This window comes from Manihot esculenta, chromosome 2 (assembly GCF_001659605.2).
Source record: "Manihot esculenta cultivar AM560-2 chromosome 2, M.esculenta_v8, whole genome shotgun sequence".
NCBI classification, from domain to species: Eukaryota; Viridiplantae; Streptophyta; class Magnoliopsida; order Malpighiales; family Euphorbiaceae; genus Manihot; species Manihot esculenta.
In genome coordinates, this window is record NC_035162.2 from 10,815,499 (window position 1) to 10,839,869 (window position 24,371).

At 35.3% G+C, this 24,371-nt stretch overlaps 3 protein-coding genes across 8 annotated transcripts; 2 read left to right on the forward strand and 1 right to left on the reverse strand.

Annotated features, from left to right (window-relative positions):
- Positions 1-605: 605 nt before the first annotated feature.
- Positions 606-8,753, forward strand: LOC110609311 (homeobox-DDT domain protein RLT1). 5 transcript variants are annotated; one of them, XM_021748797.2, is made up of 8 exons: positions 609-982; positions 2,452-2,559; positions 2,653-3,372; positions 4,393-4,475; positions 5,734-6,204; positions 6,316-6,369; positions 6,544-6,635; positions 6,926-8,753. In XM_021748797.2, the coding sequence occupies exons 1-8, from the start codon at positions 976-978 to the stop codon at positions 6,966-6,968; spliced, it is 1,578 nt and encodes a 525-aa protein (XP_021604489.1). In that variant the 5' UTR covers positions 609-975; the 3' UTR covers positions 6,969-8,753. The 5 variants fall into 5 exon arrangements, with proteins under 5 accessions (XP_043810133.1, XP_021604489.1, XP_043810134.1 ...); XM_021748795.2 differs by having other exon boundaries at positions 619-982; positions 8,283-8,753; XM_043954198.1 differs by having other exon boundaries at positions 606-982; positions 6,544-8,753.
- A 2,508-nt stretch (positions 8,754-11,261) lies between these two features.
- On the forward strand, positions 11,262-21,010 carry LOC110609001 (PH, RCC1 and FYVE domains-containing protein 1). 2 transcript variants are annotated; one of them, XM_021748299.2, is made up of 9 exons: positions 11,263-11,918; positions 13,840-13,926; positions 14,285-14,374; positions 15,225-15,305; positions 15,517-15,711; positions 15,799-17,931; positions 19,420-19,566; positions 19,687-20,066; positions 20,490-21,010. In XM_021748299.2, the coding sequence occupies exons 1-9, from the start codon at positions 11,850-11,852 to the stop codon at positions 20,620-20,622; spliced, it is 3,315 nt and encodes a 1,104-aa protein (XP_021603991.1). In that variant the 5' UTR covers positions 11,263-11,849; the 3' UTR covers positions 20,623-21,010. The 2 variants fall into 2 exon arrangements, with proteins under 2 accessions (XP_021603992.1, XP_021603991.1); XM_021748300.2 differs by lacking the exon at positions 15,225-15,305 and having other exon boundaries at positions 11,262-11,918.
- A 1,015-nt stretch (positions 21,011-22,025) lies between these two features.
- LOC110609821 (receptor-like protein 33) lies at positions 22,026-22,994 on the reverse strand. Its single transcript, XM_021749642.2, has one exon. The coding sequence runs from the start codon at positions 22,992-22,994 to the stop codon at positions 22,026-22,028; it is 969 nt and encodes a 322-aa protein (XP_021605334.1).
- Between the last annotated feature and the right edge of the window lie 1,377 nt (positions 22,995-24,371).

The following is a 24,371-nucleotide window of genomic DNA, read 5'->3' on the forward strand; positions in this document are numbered from 1 at the left end:
CCGATTGGTTTAAGTTTTCTCACACTCCTGAAGAGCAACTTCAAGGTTTATCATTACGTTAATTACTAAATAAATTCATATAACGTAAATTAATTTACACAAGCATATGTGCAGCCATAATTTCATAAATTAAATGTGGAATATGTTTATATAATATATTGTGAAAAATAGAAACAAGAGCAAAATAATCAAACTACTCCAGTGAAAAGATCGAGGGGAAAGCGTAGAGAACAGCACTAAAGGCCAATACTGAATAACAAGTATTTCGTAATAGAATTAATAAAGAATTTTATTTATTTATTTTTATTAAATCAAATGAATAATGTCTTAACATATATTTATTCTCAGAAAAAAAATAAATGTTTTTTAAAAGTAAATAATTTATTTTTATGACAAAAAAACACAAAGTATCTTATTTATATAAAAATAATGATCAAATTTAAAAATGTTAAACCATTATTTTATTTATTTATAGTGCGGCGGTTCTGTTGGAGGAAGGTGCTGAAGGCTGAAGGTGACAAAACAGAAAGACCCAATTCTGAATTCCATTGCGGCCCATGAATACGATCAACTTCAAGCACCTAATAATAGTGATCAACGTTTTTTTTCCCTTGATGCATAAGCTATTTGATTTGATTTTCTGGGAAAATAATCATTTAATCATTTAATTAAACGAAACAAACACTACTGTGGTAAAGTTAATTGAAATCAGGAAGCAAATGCAACCCAACAAAAGAAAAAGAAAGAGAAGAATTCAATTCCCTCTTCGTCTTTCTATCCCCTTTCGAAACAACCCCTCTTTGTCTCTTCCCTTTTTGTGTAGACTTGAGATTAACTGATGTGAGGATATTAATCAATTTTAACAAACCCATATTTCATTTTCTCGTTTTGATAATCATGGCCTAATGGGATTCTCTTTTTGAGCGAATCGAACGCACGCAGAGAGAAAAACAAGAGAGAATCCCCGCACCAACCATGGAAGGTAATATTATATTTCTAAATTGCAGGATCAGTTTAGAGAATTGGGTTCGTCTTTTCGGTTGATTTTTGCAGCTGTTTTTTGGGTATATGCATATTGCATTGAGAGGCATCTAATTGATTTTGGTTTGGGGTTTTCATTGGAATCTGTAATTGTATATTAGAGAATTAGGATGCTTTGCATCAGACAGATGCGTTGCGCAATCATTGCAGTAACTGTTAAAATTTCTGGCCTTGTATGAGTGTAGGGTGTTTGGGTGCTGAGAAAGTTGAGGAATTGTGTGAGATTCTAGATTTTCGACATAAGTTTTTCTGTTGGAAATTAACTAACAGTTTACCATATAGATGTTCCCTGTCTTTTCCCTTTCTAGTTTCTACCTTATATTGTAAATAAAATTAATGGGCAGTTGTCGGAACAACGCCTTTACCAATGGTGATTAATACATATCTGAATTTTCATACATTTGTTTTTGGTGGCGTGTGATGGAACTTTATGCTTTCCGAATGCTAAGGTTTCGCCTTATGATAGGACATGTGGTAGTCCCTTCGAGTGTTCTTGAAATTTGAATGGATTATCGACTACATAACAATATCAGTGCATTAGAGGGTTTATGGCTTTGGCTATAAAGTATAAACCATCTGAATCTATATGATGAGTAGTTGAATACAGGTGCCCTGGGATAAAGTGAAGTGTAAGAGTTGGAACATTATATTTAAGGACATATGCAGATGCTCGGGATTCTGACCTTCTGACACATTTTCCCTTCATAAATTAAGGATGGTGCAGGAAAAGAAGATAAAGGATGGTAGATTGCTTATTCAAGGAGTTTCTTTATTATTAACTCTATTTTCTAGTGCTTACCTACCAAGGGAGAGTGCTTTTCTTGCAATAAGACTTCAATATTGAGGCTTATTTCATTGAATTGATTGGAGAATGGATCGAGTCAAGTGCTCTTGACAATTGCAGGGTCGGTTCATGCCAGCCAGTTTGTGATGCAAATTGACGTATGGGACATGTGATCACTTAAGCATTGCCAAATTCTTTTTACCATTTCTGTACCCTTGAGTGTTTGCATGGTGAATTTGCCTAGGAGATTTTTGAAGGCAATTGGTTGTTGTAGTTGTATGTGCTTAAAAACAAATCAAGACTCATGGGCTCAGGATTGAGCATGTGACAAGATGATTTGCATGCATTCTGATACAAAATATATAAATCTTATTTGAAGGAATATGGGAGAACTGGATTTCTACGGCTTATTTCGAATAATAATTTAGTTTCCTAATTTAAACAGAAGGTTTGTTTTTCTTATGTACTTGTATTTCTACTTCTATAAATGTTTGCACGTTTTCTATTTTAGTGGCATTGATGTAAAGAATTATTGCCTATTGCAATTGGGCTATATGTTATCTTCTGAAAGGTATGATGGCATAACTCATATATATTTGTTTTGATCTTCTGGCCTCAATTTTTAGATTCAAGTGAAGTGCACTCTGAAGAAAATGGAGAGTCTACAGAAAAGAATACCAAAAGGATACTCAAGACGCCAGCCCAGATTATGGCTTTGGAGAAATTTTATAATGGTACTTGTTCTTATCCTCAAATATTTTATTTAGTGCATTTACTGAGGTTAGTCATTATGTTCTTGAGAAGAAATTTTTTTGGGTTTTTCTCAGAGCACAATTATCCCACTGAGGAAATGAAATCTGAACTTGCAAAGCAGATAGGGTTGACAGAAAAACAAATATCTAGTTGGTTCTGCCACAGAAGGTTGAAAGACAAAAGATTATCAAAGGATGAAGCTCTTGACAAAAGATTGTCAAAGGATGAAACATTTGATAGAAGATTGTCAAAGGATGAAACATGTGCTATTGGCCGACAGGATCGATCCAGTGGTATTATTCAGGATCGTGGGAGTGGTTTATGGCAAGATTCTTGTGGCAGCACTAAACAAAGTGATTATAGGAAAGTTGATCTAAAGGAAGTTGAAAGTCAAAGACTTTATGGCCACAGTCTTTCTGCTGCTGATGTCACCTATGATCATACAAGTCGATACACAGGGAAAGTTAATGGCATGGATGATACATCCTCAGAAAGTAGCTCATCTTTGCAGGATAAGTTATTTTCTCAAAGTGAAGATCCTCATGATATGAAAACTTCTAGCTACATAACGCAGAATGGAGCTAGCAGACCATTAATTCCCAAGGGTGCCAATAACATGGGGTATAAGCCATCAGGCTATTTGAAAGTAAAGGGTGAAATTGAAAATGCTGCCATTACTGCTGTCAAAAGGCAATTGGGCAAACACTATAGGGAGGATGGTCCACCACTTGGTGTTGAATTCCAGCCGCTTCCTCCTGGAGCATTTTCATCCTCAAATAGGGATGCAGTCAATGGTATGTCATCACTTCAGGAGCATCTTTCTATCTACTTCCATGAAATTCGTGTAGCCAAAAGGAAGTATATAACTACTGAATTAAATTTTGTTTCTTAATTTCATCTTTTAAATTTTTGATTTTCTTTGAATTTTTATTTCTTAAGGAGTAATGCTGCTGATATAGGTATACTGATTAACTGTTTTTAGGCATTTGGTACTTGGTAGATAAGTAACTATACATATCACAAGGTGAGTAGAGAGACACATTGCTTAATGGAATGTTCCTAACATTGCCTTTCCAACAAAACTGTCTAAAAGAAGAGCAGTGTTGCATTGAAGGTTCATGCTAACATAACCTTTTATGGACATCTGGAAGTAGAAATCTAGTTAGCATCTTCCAAGTCCAAGCTCCAAAGTTTTATTCCAATTGCAAAAGCTTCCAATTTTCTTCCTTTCTTTCTTTTTTTTTTTTAAAAAAAAGCAATAGGGACATTTGATGATGAAGAAGATTGATGATATGAATTCTGATTTGTCATTGAGATTCTGATCGTTGTGGCCAAACAGAGTCATTACTGCCAAAAATTCCCAAAAGTGGTTTTCAAAGGTTTTTTTTACCTTTTTTTTTAGAAGAAAATTTTCATCTTTTTTTCCTTCAACTGAATGCAAGAATATTGAGCAGGAATTGCTGTGTCTGGCAAATAAATGGTCCAGTTGTTCTATATCCATTTGAAGGTGTAAACTTACAATGTTATTTCTGGATTCTGAAGATAGGTTGGTTGTAATTTTGGGATGTTGATGGTATTTCTTCTATGGAAATATCTTAGCATCTTTGAAATCTAAATTGATGATTTTTTAGATATGTTACTGGATGCTCGATTTAAATATTTGGTTTCTTTTTAATGATCATTTTCTGCTACTCCTTGTTGAAGTATTGGACATTGCTTTATTTTTTATCTTTCCTCATGATTTTGTATAACTCAGTATAAATACTTTTAGCTTATCTTTTTATATCTAATTTCTCTCTCTTAACTATCCTTGGGAGTAGCCTACTGTGTTGGAAATCTTGCTAGAATTCATTCTCCTGAAGTTTCTGGAGTTCATAAGCAATCCAGTATCATCGGTGTAAGTGGATTTCTTTTTTTTTTTTCCTTTTAATGTCTTCAGTGATCCTTTGGAAATTGAACTGTTTGTGTCAATAATGAGCATGCAAGGTTATAACATCTCAGAAGGTGCAAAAAGATGGGGGTGACTAAGCAAAATACCAATTATATCTAACAATCATAAGAAGAAACATAAGAAGAAACTGATTTGAATCAACATGTTGAATCATCGGTTTGGAATAGGGGTAATATGCCCGGCCTTAGGCACTCCTCCCATTTTGGGGTGCGCTAAACCTGATCCAAATTAACAAAGTATCAGAGCTTTCCACTAATATTAGACCTCGCATAAATATTTCACACTCCACTCTAATCATATTTCACACTCCACTCTAATCTAGTGCATGTGCTGAATTTCCTACGTCGGTTTGGAATAGAGTAATGTACCACTTAAGTGATTAAACACTCCTCCTCTTGAGCTAGTTTTTGGGTGAGTTAGATCTGATCCAAATTTAACACAATATCTACCCTTCTGAGACTCTATACTATAAATAATCTTGCTTGAATATGAACTGAATTCAATTTAAATGGTAAGAACTCATCTTTTCAAGTAACAAACAAATCTTTGCAACACCAGCTGCAATATCATGAGAATTTGTTTTGCTGACAGGGACAAATTGTTGGTATATGCTTTATGTCCTGCTAAAGTTTCTAACTAATGTAAATATCATTATCATCTCACAGGAATCATTTTGGCATTTTATTTTGAAAATACCATAATGTTATGTTCTGCATGCTTGCATTCCATTGGCCAGCAGAACTGAATTTTTTTTACAGTGGCATGACACAAACATGTTTCATCTCTTGAGAGATGAAATTATTAAGGCTGACATGGGATTCCATATTTAGATTAGGATTTGGGATCAATTTGTAACAGAATCTGCAGAATTCATGATAGAAACTTTTGACTCCATTACATGTCCTTCATTTTCAATGAGGTCACTACTTGTCTAATGCCGTTGTGACCTTCACTGTTCTATTCTATGCTTTACAGTCAATTGCACTGGTAATGGCATTTTCCCTTTTCAGTTTCACTTCTGCACCGCCAGCTCTTTAATTTGCAGCATCACCTCTGCATTTTGAATCTCTAAATTAAAGAACAATTCGCTAGCATTGAACTTTAAAGGCATCCTATCCAAATTGTGTTTCCTGTTATTTGTCTTATTTATTAAATGTGAACTTTATGGTAATTTCCTTGGTGCATTCAATTTATGACCTTGCAGAGACATGGAATATATAGTTCCAAGGTGAGTTCTCAGGATTCATATATGAAAGAGCCAAACTGTAACCTCAAATATGCATCTGATTCTCATGAGAAGAAATCTCACCACCGATTAAAAAAGAAAGCTAGTTCTTGCAATTTTTCCAATTCTACCCCTGGTGGGAAGTCTGCCATGGATAAATGTGATGATCTTGCTGCTGAAATTTCTGTTCATAGCAGCAAAAGAAATTATAAGTTGAACTCTAAGCATGCTGTTGAAGCCATAAGACCAGATACTGTTTCTAACGATCATCATCCTGACGGTGGTAAAGTTATCAGTGAGCAGACAGAGCATTGGCTGCATGACTATGGCAATGGCAGCCCTAACGTTGTTCAAAACAATGATTATATGTCTAAGTCTTCAAATTTGATCCCTGGGTCCAGTAAATCTCTTGACACACAGGAGAGAGTTCTATATACAAGGATGGCAAAGGTTTTTAATTTCTTGATAAGTTTCTGCTTATTGTATCAGTTTTCTGTCTTTTTGTTACGGTGTTTCATAATCAACAATACTAATGTTAACTTGTATGCTGGGTATGTGTAGGAGAAGCTTTGTGGAGAAATGAAGGGCACAAAAGAATATCAAGACACAGTTAGAGTAAGGATGCGTCCAGCAAATTAGATGAAATTGAGTTCATGATGTGATCAACTTTGTCAATATTATGTAATTTGTATACATATGAATTATATATCTGTATGTATATACATATATACTGTATGCTTGTACATTTTGATTTTTGACCCCTCTCTGATTTATGGCTTAATATTGAAGGTTTCAAAGCGATTCAGATCTGAGTTCTTTCAGCAAGATTATGTGACAAAAGCAGCATTTCCTAATGTGCCCCGAAACACTTCAAATAAAGGGTTCGTACAAACTTCTGCACTGCCTTATATAAATGCACTCTTCTTTATGTGTCACTGTGCATGGACATGTGCATATATGGCAATTTTGCCTGTCAATCTTTGATATGCTTTGATTGGTTTTTGAGTAAAGCCTATAGCGAATCATCAACTTTCCCATCAGGGAGAATTTGGAGCTTTATTAGTTCCCATGGTATATTTAGCCAGTATTTTAATTTCCAAAATAAGTTGGTGGAAAGCTGTGATTTTGTTGATAGTCATGTGGTTTAGTTCTTTCTTTATTTCTTTAAAAGTTGCAGTAGCTCACATGGTGAAGTCCTACTGCTGTTTTGCTGAAAAAAATGGGAGAAAGCATCCAACTATTTTGTTTCATCCTCATACTGTACTGAGTCCTGACAGCTGTATGCTTCTTGTCACGATGGCTAATTTGAATAGAATTACTATGAGTATTACGGAGGAACATGGTCACTGGGTTGCATAATCCCAGACCATCCTTTAGGCCTTTCTCCTTTGGAGAGGTAAGTGAAGAGATTAGCGGGATTGAGATGCAAATATGACCACATATTACCGTAGTACAACTACTTTGGGAAATGTTTACATTTATCTAGAAAATATAACAGTTGGCTCTGCTTTCACTGATGTACAAAAATTTTCAGAATGTTCAACAGGCAATGAGAGGTTACATTTTCCTGGAAATATGCTCTACCTCTTGATGAATATATTATCTTAATTATATTTGGTGTGCAGCACTTGTCAATTTTATTTCTGTCCTAACTGGCTGATCACATAGCAAGACTTGGGTCCATTTCGTCCTGTTAGATTGACAGAACATCTGCCTACTGGACCAACATTGTAGCCTTACAAAGAGTAGGTTTATGCATTTGAGATGGGAGATTATTAGGCACTCCTTGTGAATTGCTTCTTCACTCACACACACGTGGGATCCATCTCAGAATTTCAGATGGTCCCACATGTATGAGTGCAAAGTGCAAGTGTTTGTAGAAGAGGTTGCATTATTTTGTTGACTTCACCCACACCTACAGCCACACACTAATCTCTCATTTGAAATTGACTTCTGGTAATGCAAGATATAACTTGTAGTGTTTAGGGTGCATGTTTTGAGTGTTCTACCTGTTGATTGTCCTCGGTGATAAGTTAATCATCATCTCATTAGAAGGAGCTCTTAACCCTTAGACTAGCTAATGACAGAGAGTCTTAGATCTCAAATATATTTGTTATTAATCTACTTGTTTTATTAAATAACCACTTATATAGTGGAGGTTCAGACAATCGTACTACTTCTTATTAAAGTAAAAGTTTAATATAAGCAGTTAAATAAAAAACTACTAAAATAAGATAATGAATATGTAATAACAAACTATAAAGTAATATGCGATAAAAAAAAACTACTAGATAAAGGCAATCTATTTTTTACTAATAAAATGTAATCTTAGTTCTTCGCAAATTGGATTATGTTGAAGAATGAATTTGGTTTATCCATTATCCATACCAATCATTCTTTCATCACCTGAGTTGTTTACAGAACGGCAAATATTCGCTTTTAATTACTGCCGGATAGGGATCTGTGCCTGAAATTTTCAACTTATCTTTCAAATCTGCTAATGCATCCTGGGTTTATGTACTTCATAGATCTGCCATGGAGAGGCCATCCAGTTTCAGTGAGGATGAAACTGCAGAAACCAATTCTTCTGTGGATTGAAGAGTTGGCAGTCGATAGATTGCGGAAAGGGACAATGGGTTTCTGAGATCACCTCCTAGGTAGACTGGAGCACCCATTTTCACTAGACAAAGGTGGTATAACTTTGTACAATTGGAAGAGGATGTGTTTTATATTTGCTAACGTGGAAAGCTCTTATGAACATTGCTATATGGAGTGAAGTTTTTAGCTCATTGGCAACGAGTAGTTGTTGTCCTCTAAGAGGCAGCTGTATATACCCTGTATAATTCTTTTTCACTATGACTCTTAGGAAGAAAATGTATTCTGATTGTAAATCTAATTAATTAACCTATATATATGGTAGAAGACATTGATCACATAGCAATCATGAATCCATTCTCTCTCTCTGAATTTTTTCTAATGTAACTTTGTATTCTGTCAAATGCCTGTCCTTTTGATGCTTGTGGATAGTGTTTCTTTTTTATTTACAAGCTGGTCATTATACTGTCCAGGAGTTTTTTTTTTATTATTATTATTTTATTTTATTACAGTTAGGGCACATACACAGAACACAACCACTAGATTAAAATTAAAACCATGGTAATTTTGATAAGATTCATTGGTGGTATATAAACCTACATACACGTCCCCACCCACAAGCTTACCTGAAAATTGCTATGAGCCTAAAGTTTCAATAATTACAGAAATGGAAACATAGAGCTGTGTGTGCTTTTCCTCTCCTAAGAACAAGGACCAACAATAAATACCTCAATCCTTGAAAAATTCAAATGTCCCATGTGAAAGATAGACAAAAGTTTCAATCAATAATGTGAAGTGCAAATCCTATCATATCAAAAGAAATAGTCTTAAAGGCCAAGCGTAGCTATACATGTATGGACCAATTCAATTACAAAAGAGGAAGACAAATAATATCCATTTCAATATTTGGGAAACTTGGGAGAGCAAGTATCGCCCTTGTCCCTCTCAACTTTATATTGACACATGAGCTTTTAGAAGTTGGGTAAGGGTAGGGTGGCCTCTTAGCTGAAGGGTACCCTTCAGCTTCAGTTTTGAAAATGCATTATTGATATTGTGGGTTAGGCGACGGTGAAGGAGACTTTCGATTGCCCTTTCTCAGTATTTTCATGTGGTAGCAGTAATTAGAGGTTTTCATTTTCAGTTCAATTTTGATATTCATTGATGTTTGAATTCGATTTTTTGATTTGAATTCTGTACAAACTCAATTCTTGAGTTCTTCATATTTACTATTGTGTTTATTACATTAAATTGATTTTCGGATCAATTAAGCGTGTCAAAAAAAAAAAAAAAATTGAAAAAGCACATCATCCGGCTACAGGAAGCTAGATGAAAGGTAGGACCATGAAGGCCAGAAATAAAAGAAGAGAGGGAAGGGGGGACCAGAAACTTCAATAACTGGGTCTGGGTGGGTTATTCTTACTTTTTTATTTTTTTCTTGTGTTCTTTAAAAGTGAACCTCACAAAATGGTGTTTGTCTTAATCAATAGCTTGGAAAGACAGAGCGGTATAGTTAGGGGCACTGTGCCCCAAAGCCAACTTTTCATCTTAAACCTTCTTTTTTTTTTTTTTTTTACTTGTGGGAGCCTCATTTTGTTAAATTATCTTTTTCACCCCATTTTATCAAAAATTTCACATTGCTTCCAGTTTGGAGTCTTTTTTTTTTATTTTTTTTTTATTTTTTTATGTTAACGAGTTTTAATAATAATAATAATAATTACATAGAATTTATTTGATAAAAAATATTTATTTGTCGAGTAATAAATCACGAAATCCCATTATAAATTTTCTATTAAAAAATTTATCTTCCTTTTTACATAATTTATTTTTAGTTATTACTAAAATGGCATTTTGGTACTGCCTTAAGCATACTTAGAGCTCTCTTAAAATAATAAGTTAGGGTTTGGACAGCAAATATATTAAATTGAAATTTCAATTTCCTATATTAAAAAAAAGAATATATATAATTTTATATCTTTAAATTAACAACTATTGCTAATATAATGTTATTAGTATGAAATTGTTTACATTTAATAATGCGGAAAAATTTTATTTAGACCGAATTTAAATATAAAATAAGAGTAAAATCATATGAAATATATTTACGATATAAATTTATATAAATTCAATTTAAATAATTTTTTTATAATTATGCAAAATAAGATTTAAATGATAAAAAAAGGTAAAGTTTGGATGAAGGTTACATTACATTAATAATTTATATTATATAATTTTTTTAAAATAAAAAATAATTGAGCTTTACTAATTTGATTTAAAAAAATGCAAGAAAGGACTCCAAAGAAAAATCCAACATAGAGTTGGAAATTATTTGTAATAATAATAATAGCAATGTAGGCTATTTACCAAATTATTAATTGTGAAATATGGAAATTACTTACATTATATTTGGGAATATTTAATTTCTTTTTAAATCTTAATATTATTATTATTAAAATATATTTTTAAAGTTATATCAAAATAAAAAGTTAATAGAAGATGGATGACAAATTGAATGGATGTATATTCAATTTCATGACAAAATTATCTTTTTAAGAAAATTATAAAAAATGACAAAATAATTTTTATAAAAAAAAACCATCTAATAAAAAAGTGTTTTCATTGGAGACAATTTAGTGTTTTAAAAAAGTCATTTGGATTAAATTAGCAAGTGGTTTATAATTATATTAACATCAAAGAAAAAAAAAAGTAAAATAAAAAGAAAAGAAAAGAAAAGTAAGGAAAGGAAAGGAAAGGAAACTCACTCCAGTCTCTTTCCTTCTTTTTCACCTGTTTTCTCAGTCACCAAACAGTAAGTTTCAATGCTAAGATCAAATAGCCAAAACAAAGTGACAAATTAAGGAAAGAAAAAAATTATGGAACAGAAAATTTTTTGTGGGCATATTATCCCTTTTCTCTTTTTTTAATTTTCTCTCTCCTCATCTCTTACTTTTTTTTTTCCATATTATTTTATTCTCTTTCATTCTCTCTTTTTTTCTATTTCACCTCCCTCACCAGCCATACACTGGCTAACCTCCATTTTTATACCTTTGATTTCTATTATATAAAATAATCCTTTCTCGTTCTCTCTCCTTTTCTCTCTCCTTCGACTTGCATAGTTATAACGCTTTCTCTCTCTGTACTTGAAACCTGCTAATCAGATCATACAGCTTTTTACAGGATTTTCCCTCAGTTTCTCGCCACCCAAACAATATAGCTGCTCCAAATTCTCGGAGGTTGACTTCGGTCTTGATTATTGGGTCAGTGTTCAGTTCAGGAACTGTTAGTTGACTCTGTTGCTGTCTCAATTGCTGCAACTGAACTAGTGTGAGTGGAGGAATTGGAGCTTGAAGCCAGTGACCTTGATGGTCGAGCTGGGGTTTCAGGGAGTTTTATGGGTGGTTAATAGCATGGATTTGTTAGGGTTTGAGAGGTTATTCAGTATGACGTTTGTGAATGAAGGGTTTTGCTTTCCTGACAATGGTGAGTAGATTATTTTGGTCGTAATGTCGCGGACTGATAGAATGGCCTCGGATCTTAGCAGGACTGGCCCAGTTGAAAGGGACATCGAGCAGGTAATTTTAATTTGCTGGTGTGGGCAATATTTGGTTTACATTTCTTAAGTTTTAGGATTATTTGTATGCTACAGTTAACTAGTTTAAATACCTGGGAAAATCCTGATTTTGATTGTAGTGGGGAAATTTATATATTCTAAACTCTACTTCCGGTTGGATGAATTCAAAATGAAAATTTAATCATGTTGGATTTTCTTTTGTTTGTTGGGAGGGCCTGCTATCTGGGTAATGGCTAGATGAACTTCCATATCTTGTTAGATGTGTTATTTTAAATACTGTGGTTCAAAAAAAGCTTGGATAGTTACTTGTTGAATTTTGAAAACTTGAAACTTGACAACATAATTCAGTATCCATTGGTTTAAAGTAAAGACCGACATCATAGGATATGCCGAGTGGAAGTGATTAATAAATGCTGGTCACTTGGTTAAAGTTGTTGCTGGCAGGCCGATCTTACTCTAGATTCATATTCAATAATTGCATAAGTACTGGGAATTTGATAGAGGATTAAAAACTAGCAAATTGTTGGTGAAGTGGGAAAGGTCCAGAATCAGGAAGTGATAAAGTCATTGTAGAAGAGAATATTAGGTGTGGAGGATACAAGTTTAGAGGATAACCATTTTGCTTCATAAAAGCTACGGGAATGTATTAAAAGGATAAGGATAATGCTGTCGTAAAAGATTTGTCAACATTATAGGTCACAGAGAAATTTTTTGAGGTCAAATCTCATCGTATGATCTTCATCTAACTTCTACTTTGGGAAACAAATGATCAGGTCAAATTTGAAATGGATCCATTTCTGTATTGTAGTATGTGAACTTATGTTCCTTGGCATTGTGTGAATTATCTTTCAAGGGGAGCAAACTGGATTATTTTCTAATATGTGTTCCTCTTTTGTTAGGCATTTAAGGAAAAGAGAGAAGAACTCCCTCAAACATTTTTCTTTTTGACTCATTTTGTTGTGCTATTGATTAGTTTTGAAATAGGTGCGACATCGATGGTGGAAAGGTGACTGAATTATCTAATAGAAGTTGAAATGTGAACTGGAAATATGTGTACCTTACATTAGTCTGTATGAATGATCTAGTAAGGGAAACTCTTGTTTGCGAAACAATAGTACTGATTGCTTTGCCCATCTATTTGTGGGAAAATTGTATGGCATAATGTTATTTCAGTTTCACATATTCATATGTTTTTGTGGGCTAATCCCTCAAGTCAAATTTATGAAATCTTAAATGAATAATCACTGGAGTGCCTTCTCTCCCACAATAAATGCTAGTTATTTATGAATATTAGTCCCTACTGGACTGTTGCAAAGTGAGTACTATTTTAATTTTTATTTGCAATGCCATTGTAGGATTTAGGACCTAAATTAAACATGCTATGACGAAATAAAAATGACAGCATGGAGAAATCATTTGTATGTGGATCCTTCTATCTCTAAATCCCAACAATGGTGGCATGTTTTATTGTACCTCATTTAAACACTTGCAAGACTAGGTAATCTGCATGGACATATATCCACTGTTTCTTTATAACCAGATCGCTAAAATCCTGAATGTAGTAGACTGCTGGTGGTTTCTTAGCCACCAAGGAGACGACAAATAGGATCATTTCCAGTGAGTTTCTGCTTGAAGACTGTTTTGAGATGTTTGTGGATCTTACTGTGCTCTGATTACATCCTTTTAATATTACAAGATAGAAATATTATTGTAGATGTTTCGCATTCATGTTACCCCTTAGAAAAAAGAGAAGGAAATTTTAAACCCCTGTAATAGTATTTCTTTTGTCATTTGAATATGGTTTTACCACTTCATTATTATTTATCACTCTGCTAGGTTATATTGTAGTTAATTAATTCATTCACCACCAGAAAATGTGCTGAATATGCTTAAGTTAGGTTCTTCTATGATCTTTACAACAGGCCATCACTGCACTAAAGAAGGGGGCTTACTTGCTTAAGTATGGGAGAAGAGGAAAGCCCAAGGTTTGCCCTTTCCGTCTTTCCAATGTAAGTATTATCCAAATTGTGCATTCTTTTTTCCTACTTGCTTTAGTCTGATATTAACTTGATAAGAAGTAAACTCTGTTTCAACAGTAGTTAATTGTTATTAAGATAAATGATATAAAAACATGGTTGATTTGTTCTGTGTGGTAGGATATTCAGAATAAGCTTATTTTTCAGTAAGCCAATTGGGCACTGGTCCTCACCTGGTTACATATCTTGCTTTTACAAGATTATTGTTTACGCTGTTTCTTTTGTGAACCAAGCATGTTCTATGGGTGTTAGATTATCATTATGAAATGTGGTATATTTGTATACTTTTATTACTTTATTGTTTAATTGGATCTTTTCTCATTGCTCTCAGGATGAATCTGTTTTGATATGGTTCTCTGGGAAAGAGGAGAAACATCTTAGACTAAGCCATGTGTCTAGAATCATATCTGGGCAACGCACAGTAAGTGTCTTACTATGAAACTGATGTGCTTGTATATAGCAACTGAACCTTGATTTTATAATGTTAGTATGCTGCAGGTAAAAGCTTGTAAACAATTTTATCCCATCTAAAGTTCTCTTTTTCTCTGTGTCTCTCTCTGCTTTTGCTCTCACCTCTTTCTGAACCTATTATATGGCAATGATACACATTATTAACATGGTTTATGAAGCTATATGCATGACCATATGGAGGTTAACTGCAATTAGAATCACTTTTTGAATCTGAATTGCGATGAATTTGAAATGGTCATATGATAAGAATTCACATCTTATATTTGTGTGCATAATAGTCACTTCAGTATTGATTCCTATTCAAAATGTTTACTTTTTACTCAAAGCAAAAATATATTGCTTTTATGAACTAGCATTCTTTATTCACTAATATTAGTCATCAAGTTCTGCTGGTCTACTGGAAGTGGGTTCTTGAGAGGGTGATTGGTACAGTTCCCAGCCTGAAGTGTATAATTATATATGCTCAAGTAATTTCTCCTGCATGTGAGATTTGCATTATTGATTGCCAAGATTTTGGCTAATGCAATAGGAAAATTTTCACTATGTTTTTAGTGGTGTCTACACATGGTCATCCTGCTTATTAACCTTTAGTTAGTACATTACTGCCATCAGGATAGCTTGAGCTGGGATTGCCTGTCCCAATGTTATGAAGATTTGCTTCTCAAATTTTAGGATTCTCTGTGACTGTATGTGCTTGGATAATAGAATTGTTCAAAGCTTCAAAATTTTACATGATGAATTTTGTAATGCAAGTATTTTTCTTCTGATGGTAATGATCAAACGTGGCTTTATTTTTCCAGCCAATCTTTCAAAGGTATCCCCGACCAGAGAAGGAGTACCAATCCTTTTCTCTTATATATAATGACAGGTCACTGGATTTGGTAAGGATACCCTTTTTGCAGTCACCCCTTCCATTTTTGAAATATATTTTTTACTTTTATGTATGTATTGATGCATTTGATTGGTGCCCTGAATTTTCCTACTGTGCTTATTATCTCTGGAGTCTGGACTGATATGTTGTGTTTGGATGATTGTCATGGCTTGATCTTTCAGAGTCCATTGTAATCTGATGGTCTGATCTTTCTTTACCAGATTTGCAAAGATAAAGATGAAGCTGAGGTATGGTTTAGTGGTTTAAAATCATTAATTTCACGTAGTCATCATCGAAAATGGAGAACAGAATCAAGGAGTGATGGGGTTCCATCTGAAGCAAACAGTCCTAGGACATATACTCGTAGAAGTTCTCCTTTGAATTCTCCATTTGGTAGTAATGACAGTTTGCAGAAGGTATGATTCTCTTGCGTGTTTGTCATCTCCTTCTGCCAAATTGGTTGATGAATATGAATTAAGGGCTTTTCTTTGCCTTAAAATCAGGATAGGGATCACCTTCGACTTCATAGTCCATATGAAAGTCCCCCTAAAAATGGTCTGGATAAGGCACTTTCAGAAGTGACATTATATGCTGTTCCGCCCAAGGGGTTTTTCCCTTCAGATTCTGCTAGTGGTTCAGTACATTCTTTGTCATCTGGTGGCTCAGATAGTGTACATGGTCATATGAAGGCAATGGCAATGGATGCTTTTAGAGTTAGCCTATCTAGTGCTGTTAGCTCATCAAGCCAAGGTTCTGGTCATGATGATGGTGATGCCCTGGGAGACGTATTCATTTGGGGAGAAGGGACTGGAGATGGTGTCCTAGGAGGTGGAAATCATAGGGTTGGAAGTGGTTTTGCTGGAAAAATGGATTCTTTATTGCCCAAAGCCTTAGAATCTACTGTAGTACTTGATGTGCAGAATATTGCCTGTGGTGGAAGACATGCAGCCTTAGTTACCAGGCAAGGGGAGATCTTTTCTTGGGGAGAAGAATCAGGAGGCAGGCTTGGGCATGGTGTAGACTCAGATGTTTTGCATCCGAAGCTTATTGATGCTCTCAGTAATATAAACATTGAGCTTGTGGCATGTGGTGAGTACCATACTTGTGCTGTAACGCTTTCTGGTGATTTGTACACCTGGGGTGATGGAACTTACAATTTTGGTCTTCTTGGACATGGAAATGAAGTAAGCCATTGGGTTCCAAAGAGAGTAAATGGGCCCTTGGAAGGTATACATGTCTCATCTATCTCTTGTGGACCCTGGCACACAGCAGTTGTAACCTCTGCTGGACAGTTGTTTACTTTTGGTGATGGCACATTTGGAGTTTTGGGTCATGGAGATCGAAAAAGCGTATCATTGCCAAAGGAAGTGGAATCCCTTAAAGGACTCCGCACTTTGCAAGCAGCTTGTGGTGTTTGGCATACTGCTGCAGTTGTGGAAGTCATGGTTGGAAATTCAAGTTCCAGCAATTCTTCTTCAGGGAAGCTTTTCACGTGGGGAGATGGGGATAAAGGGCGGCTTGGCCATGGTGACAAGGAAGCAAAACTGGTTCCTACATGTGTTGCTGCTCTTGTTGAACCCAACTTTTGCCAGGTTGCATGTGGACATAGTCTGACAGTTGCACTTACAACATCAGGCCATGTCTACACAATGGGAAGTCCTGTTTATGGCCAGCTAGGTAATCCCCATGCTGATGGAAAACTCCCCAACCGTGTTGAAGGAAAGCTTTCAAAGAGTTTTGTTCAGGAAATTGCTTGTGGTGCTTATCATGTTGCAGTTTTAACTTCAAAAACTGAAGTTTACACCTGGGGAAAGGGAGCAAATGGACGATTAGGCCATGGGGATACTGATGATAGAAATATTCCATCACTGGTAGAAGCCTTGAGAGACAAACAAGTAAAAAATATTGCTTGTGGTACTAATTTTACTGCAGCTATCTGCCTTCATAAGTGGGTCTCTGGTGTTGATCAGTCTATGTGTTCTGGCTGCCACCTTCCATTTAATTTCAAAAGAAAACGGCACAATTGTTATAATTGTGGGCTTGTTTTTTGTCATTCATGCAGCATCAAAAAGTCACTCAAGGCTTCCATGGCACCAAATCCCAACAAACCTTATCGTGTCTGCGATAATTGCTTTAATAAACTGAAGAAAACCATTGAAACTGATGCTTCATCTCAGTCTTCTGTAAGTAGGAGAGGTGGTGTAAATCATGGGTCTAATGGGTTCATTGATAAAGATGAGAAGTTGGACTCTACATCTGGTGCACAACTTGCTAGATTTTCATCAATGGAGTCCTTGAAGCAGGCAGAAAGTCGATCTAAGAGAAACAAGAAACTGGAGTTCAACAGTAGCCGTGTTTCGCCCGTTCCTAATGGAGGTTCCAATTGGGGAGCACTTAACATTTCTAAATCTTTTAACCCAGTGTTTGGTTCATCCAAAAAATTTTTCTCAGCTTCTGTTCCTGGATCACGAATTGTCTCTCGAGCAACATCACCTATATCAAGAAGACCAAGCCCACCTCGCTCAACAACACCAACCCCAACCCTGGGTGGACTAACCTCACCAAAACTTGTTGTAGATGATGCTAGAAGAACAAATGAGAGTCTCAGCCAAGAGGTTATTAAATTGAGAGCGCAGGTATAACCTTTTCCCCTTCCTTTCAGTGAACTGTCTATGTAATCTTGTACACTATTGGCATTTTTCTTATTCATATTTCCTATGTCAACACATGTAAAATGGTTAGAAGGATGGAAGTGAAGGTGAAGGAAGTTTTCTACACAGTTTGATTTAATCCATTTATTAGTGGTCAGGACATCAATAAATTATGAGTTCTAGTGCGCAAACACAAGTTCCCTACATTTTAGTTTTATAATTTTCTTAATAATGTATGCATTGCATACATACATCTACATTGGTCAGTCACTGGCGATAAATTTGCATAATTGCTGTTGACCTTAACTATGACCAGTTTGTGCAGATGCATTCTATAGTTATATTTCAATTTTCCATCTTAGCTTAAAGGAAATAGCTGAGTGAATTATGTCAGCTGATGGAACCCCCCCACCACCACCCCCCTCCCCAAAAAAAAAAAATAAATAAAAAGAGGGGCCAGCCCCATGTGCTGAAGTCTCATTAAGGAGGAGTAGGAGGAGGAGGGAATGACAGTTTTTGCATAAGAAATTTCTTGTTGCATTTGTTTGGAGTGCAAATATTTGCGCAATGGGCTCATGTACTTCTGTCCCTGATGATCTTCCTCAGGCCAGGCTTTAGTCTTTGGTTGAAATACTATGTTATATTAGTGTTTATCAAGTAGGAATAATCAAAAGGATTATTAAATTTGTATCTCCTTGAGTTTAGTCATTGATGTGATAGTTTCCATTAGGAATGGAATAAATCCTAGACATGGTAAGCTTTTTCTTCCTTGACACCACAGTATGTTCGGATGAGCGATCAAAAGTTTTTATGGGGATCTTGGAGCATTTTGTTTATCATTTGTGAAATCAAGAGTTGGTTAGGGGTAATGTTTTTGGTATTAATCCAGAGTACTTACCATTACATACGCAAGTACTTATCATTTTTAACAAAGTTCAGTGTTAATAGGTTTGGGACTGGGTGTTGCATTTGTTCCAAGCAAATACGTTGGGAGCCCCAACAATCTCTATGCGTATGAAAAGCAGAAAGCTTATCATTAATTTATGTCTGTTGTCTCGGATATCAATTTTAAACATTATTTGAAGATCATGTTTCTTTTATGCTTTTGAATAGTATTGGAGCCAAAGCTTAAGTAATTAACAATTATATTATATTTTCTTTATCGAATTCCTGAGACTGCTAATATCATGCCACATCCTCTATTTATGCACTTGATTGGTTGTTTTTAAAGGTCATGTATGTCACAATTTATTTCAGAGAAACATCATTAGCACCTTTCAAATTGGAGTTGTTAACTTCATTTCAAATATTTAGCTGAATGTCGTTGTTTAATAAAACCAGTTTCTAAGCCTCATATGGTATAAAGATTAAAATTGGCAATTCAGATAGTTCTGCCTTCTGATCGATTAACAAACATATATAACTAGCTTGGTTGTGTGCTTCTACATTATGCACCATTGATCTTTCTTTCAGGTAGAAAATCTTACTCGCAAAGCCCAGCTTCAGGAAGTTGAGCTGGAAAGGACAACCAAACAGCTGAAGGAAGCAATAGCAATTGCAGGAGAAGAGACTGCTAAATGCAAAGCAGCCAAGGAAGTCATCAAATCACTGACTGCCCAAGTAAGATGGATTTTATTTGCTTGACTAATGGATTTATCATGTTTAGTTGCTGGCAGTTTTCATTCTGGTGGATCTTCATACTGATGATGGATTTTGCTTTTATATCCTTATCTTTAATAGTTAAAAGACATGGCTGAAAGGCTACCAGTAGGAGCAGCACGAAACATGAAGTCACCCTCCTTTACTTCACTTGCCTCCACTCCTTCCAATGATATTCCTAATGTTTCTCTTGATTGTCTGAATGGACAAATAGCATCTGAAGGACCAGAAACAAATAGATTAAACAGCCAGCTGTCTAATGGCTCTGGTGTCATTGGCATCCGCAATTCAGGTTACAGCAAACAAGGACATTTCGATGCAAATGGTAGAAATGGAAGCAGGACAAAAGAAGGTGCATCACAACATGAAGCTGAATGGGTTGAACAAGATGAGCCTGGAGTATATATAACACTTACCTCCCTTCCAGGAGGTGTCAAGGATCTTAAGCGAGTACGCTTCAGGTGCGTTGTTTTAGCAGGGACTAACTGTCCAAAGTGTGACTCAACCTCAGTAATTTTCTGTGGTAAATGATTTTACTGTTAGCATTAACATATCAAAGTGATATTCTGATATATCTGCACACTTGTCTTATGTCTTAAGTAGAAGACAATTTTAATGAAATAAAAATCATTGGCTTTTTATATCTTCCAGTGAATTTCCATTGTATACACTGTACATACCGACATGTACTTTTCCTTCATTTTCTGTGGGGTAAAAGAGTTACAAATGTGAGGGAGCAATCCCTCTCCTTGCTTGTTTGTTAAGTTTCCTTGGTGAAAAGATCTGTGGTATTTTAATTGAAGTCTAAATATGAACCTGATCATGATTTTTGTATTGGTGCAATTATGTTCTTGTTTTTTTAAAGAAATGAATTATAAATGCAGTCGAAAGCGGTTCAGTGAGAAGCAAGCAGAACAGTGGTGGGCAGAGAATAGGGCAAGAGTATATGAACAGTACAACGTGCGCATGGTTGACAAGTCAAGTGTTGGTGTTGGGAGCGATGATTTGGCTCACTAGCACTCGGATTTTTTTTTTTTTCTTTAATTTTAATTCCTGTAGATGAAAAGTTCTTTTCATTTTTCAGCTCATGCTGGGAGGCAATATCCACCAACTGGGTTTGGCTTACCAATTGAAATTGGCTTCCGTCATTTCAATGATTAGAAGCAAAAATACAGCTATAAGAGGAGAGCAAAAGAGAGGGGTTTGATTGTATTTTCAGATATACATATATATATTTTTCTCTTTGATTTTCCTTGGTTTCAATTTTTTTTCCCTATATTGTACGGTGTGTGGGGGTTGAGGGTGAAAAATGTAAATTCTTAGTAGGTTGCTGGCTCTTGTTGAAAAAGAGCTGCCATGTAAATTCATAAAGTGAATGCATTACAGATTTTTCCTCTTTGGTTTATAATTCAGCCCAGGGTTGTTGAAATCAGCTGCAAAGTTCTTCTCCAAAATTTTCTTCTTTCAGTTGAAGCTTACAGGACTATGATGCAAGTTATTGTTCAGGTGCCTCAATATTATCTTCCTTATCTATTATTTATTTATTTATTTAAATTCCTGGAGAGAGTCTGAGTTTGATTTCATTATTTATGCTTGGAATTTCTCAAGATTATATTAACATGCTTGGCTCTAATGATTGTATTTCTTACAAATGTGAAGAATTTTCTCTTCATTCTCATCATTCCATTGATTTTCTAGCTGCTCCCTCTTTTCTTGTGGCAAAAAAATACCTTGAAATCGCCAACTGTCAAAGAAAATAATCACTTTTATATAAATATTTTTCTCTTTATTGTCCCTTTTATATTTCTTAGGTACTGTTATTTTTTTAAATCTGACCTAAAATCATCACTTGTTATATTTACTGAATTTTATCTGTTCGTTCATATTGAATTTTTTTTAAATCTTATAATTTAAAATTCTAGTTATTTAATTTTTAAAAATATAAAAATTAATTTGGAACAGATTCTCAATTATTAGGTGTGAACTAAATAAATATTAATTTTCATATTTTTATTATTTAGATAATTTATTGATTGAACATCTATTTCATTTACAAAAAAGAAAGTAAAAAAACTTATTAATTCTAAAAATTTTAAATTACATTGGGAGACTTAACTTGATGATTATTTCTGAGCTTAAATGAGTTGCATTCACAGATTTAGCTTTAGCTTAATCAGAGAGATTACTTTACGTACAAATAGAATATAATATATGCGATTACCTTGATTAGCAATCATTGGATTGATATGAGAGAAATCAATTGATGGATTCCACGGCCAAGGGATATATTATTATAGTCTCAACAATGACTGAAACAAAATAAGAAACACAACAGACCACAGAAAACACAATGCTACAACAGCAATACAGAATAAGGTAAAAGCAATGAAAAGGAAACATTTGAAAAGCATCTTCTCAGATCAAATCCTGCTATTTCCACCACGTCTTTTCTTCTGCCCCACTCTGAATGTCTTCATAAACCACTCTTTCTTCCTCTCAAAAGCAATATGACCTATCACTCCTCCCATCACCACCCCAAATGCATATCCTGCTGCAACCATCTTCCATGTCAAATAAAATGATCCTTCATCATCTTGGCCTTGGCTCCTTGATTCTGGTGGCTGGTTATTGTCGTCACCACAATTCGACAAAGGTCTCCCGCAGAGCCCAGAATTTCCCTCGAATGAGTTCTTTTCAAAGGTATTGAATTGTTTCCCTTGTGGTATACGACCTGTGAGATGATTATATGATAAATTCAAGAATGCCAAAAATGTAAGCTGCGTCAGCTGTTCAGGTATCTCTTCCGAGAGCTTGTTTCCAGAAAGGTCTAAACACTCAATCGACGACATCTCTCCCAACTCTGCCGGTATTTTACCAGTAAGACCATTGTTGGAAAGATTTAGCAGGTTGAGTGCTTTCAAAGTCCCGATAACTGGAGGAATTTCACCTTCAAATTTGTTGCATGAGAAATCAATGGCTGTAAAGAACTCAAGAATTTTCTCATATTCAGTCAATGAGCCTTTGTTTGACATTGTCATTGAGTGATCATATGAATATGAGAGTTCGAAAGTCAATGAACCTTTCCGTGTAAAACTGGAATTTGACTGCAAATAAGCCAACTTCTCTGCGCCCAAAACTTTCATGGCAACGCAGTTCTGAAATTGTTGAGATGGTAACTTCCCTGTAAAACTATTGCAGGAAAGATCAATGATGTGTAATTTAGGGAAGTCAATCTGGGCTTTTTCAGGTCTTCCTATAGCACCATTGAACTTATTTGATCGCAGAACGAGAACCCTTAACTCAGGAAGAGTACCTAACCAAAATGGAAAGGTATCATTTATCAGATTGTCTCCGAGATCAAGAGTCTGTAACATGGTACAATTGGCCATTGATCTTGGTAATTGCCCCTCCAATTGATTCTGACTGAAATCAAGTAAGGTCAGTTGACATCCCTTGTTGTATGTGTTAATGATAAGTTCTGTTAAGATAGTATTAGCTGTAAATATCTTATTTAAGTGTGTTTGTATTTTGTATTCCCTTAGTTATAGGAACAGAACCGTATATATAAGCTACTGTATACTCTTGAATAAATGTGCAGAAATACATTCTTTATCTCTTCTTTTATGGTATCAGAGCCTTCTATCCTATAATGACAACATCTCTCCAATCAACTGATTCCAGTGCTCCTGTACTTTCTTCTTCACCGTCTTCTTCTATTTCCCTTCAAACCTCAAGCCTATTCTCCACACCACCACATGCTCAGCTTTCATTTTCTTTAAAATTGAAGGAAACCAATTACCTAGCTTGGAAAACCCAATTTCTCCCAATTATCAAGTGTTATAATCTTAATCGGCACATTGATGGATCATCTGTACCAGCTCCTATCACAACAAATCAAACAACTAATCAAGCTGAGCCAAATCCCGATTATCTCAAGTGGATGCACGAAGATCATCTACTATTAAGTTGGATCTGTTCTTCTTTGACAGAGGAAGTCATGCCTTATGTTACGGGAATTGAAACAGCTTATGAAGCCTGGCTTTCGCTCTCAGAGGCGTTTGGGACCAGCAACAGCGCTAAGCGCGTTCAGTTACATATTGCATTGCAAAATCTGCAATTTGGTAATAAATCAATTTCTCAATTTTTGCGAGAGGCTAAGGTGATTGCTGATGAACTTTCTGCAGCCGGAACCCCTATATCCACTGATGAGTTCAATGCTACAATCTTTCGACTCTTACCTTCTGAGTATCATCCGGTAATTGCTACGCTTTCCGCCAGCAAAATGAAGGTCACTTTCTCTGAACTTTCTGGCCAGTTAATGGCCCATGAAATTCTTATACAGGGTTCCAGCCGCTCTGTTTCTATTCAGGCGAATCTTGCTAGGCAAACCAACAATGGGTCACGTCAATCTCAGTCACAACGTGGTTCTAATCGTAACTTTGGCAACTCTGGTTCTAATAGATCTTCTGGTGGTTCTAAACGCTGGTATCCTAATCCGTGTCAAATTTGCGGATTAAATAATCATCAAGCAAAATGGTGTAGGAAACGATATGACCAGGATACAGCAAAGATTACTGCAAATACTGCCACTACTCATGTTTCTCAAGACTCTAACACCTGGTTTGCAGATACAGCTGCGTCTCATCATATGACACCAGACTTGGTCGCGCTTGATATTTCAGATGAGTATACGGGACCGGACAAGGTTACTGTAGGTAATGGTTCTGGTTTGTCTATTAAGCATATTGGGCATCGTTTTGTTTCTA

Bases quoted from the DNA above. Each gene is read 5' to 3' on its own strand.
- LOC110609311 (XM_043954198.1), top strand. The intron at 2,560-2,652 runs GTACTTGTTCTT...GGTTTTTCTCAG, and splicing joins TTTGGAGAAATTTTATAATG to AGCACAATTATCCCACTGAG. The intron at 6,370-6,543 runs GTAAGGATGCGT...TTAATATTGAAG, and splicing joins AATATCAAGACACAGTTAGA to GTTTCAAAGCGATTCAGATC.
- LOC110609001 (XM_021748299.2), top strand. From the start codon at position 11,850: ATGTCGCGGACTGATAGAATGGCCTCGGATCTTAGCAGGACTGGCCCA. The intron at 11,919-13,839 runs GTAATTTTAATT...TCTTTACAACAG, and splicing joins TTGAAAGGGACATCGAGCAG to GCCATCACTGCACTAAAGAA. The intron at 14,375-15,224 runs GTAAGTGTCTTA...TTATTTTTCCAG, and splicing joins TCATATCTGGGCAACGCACA to CCAATCTTTCAAAGGTATCC.
- LOC110609821 (XM_021749642.2), bottom strand. From the start codon at position 22,994: ATGGCCAATTGTACCATGTTACAGACTCTTGATCTCGGAGACAATCTG.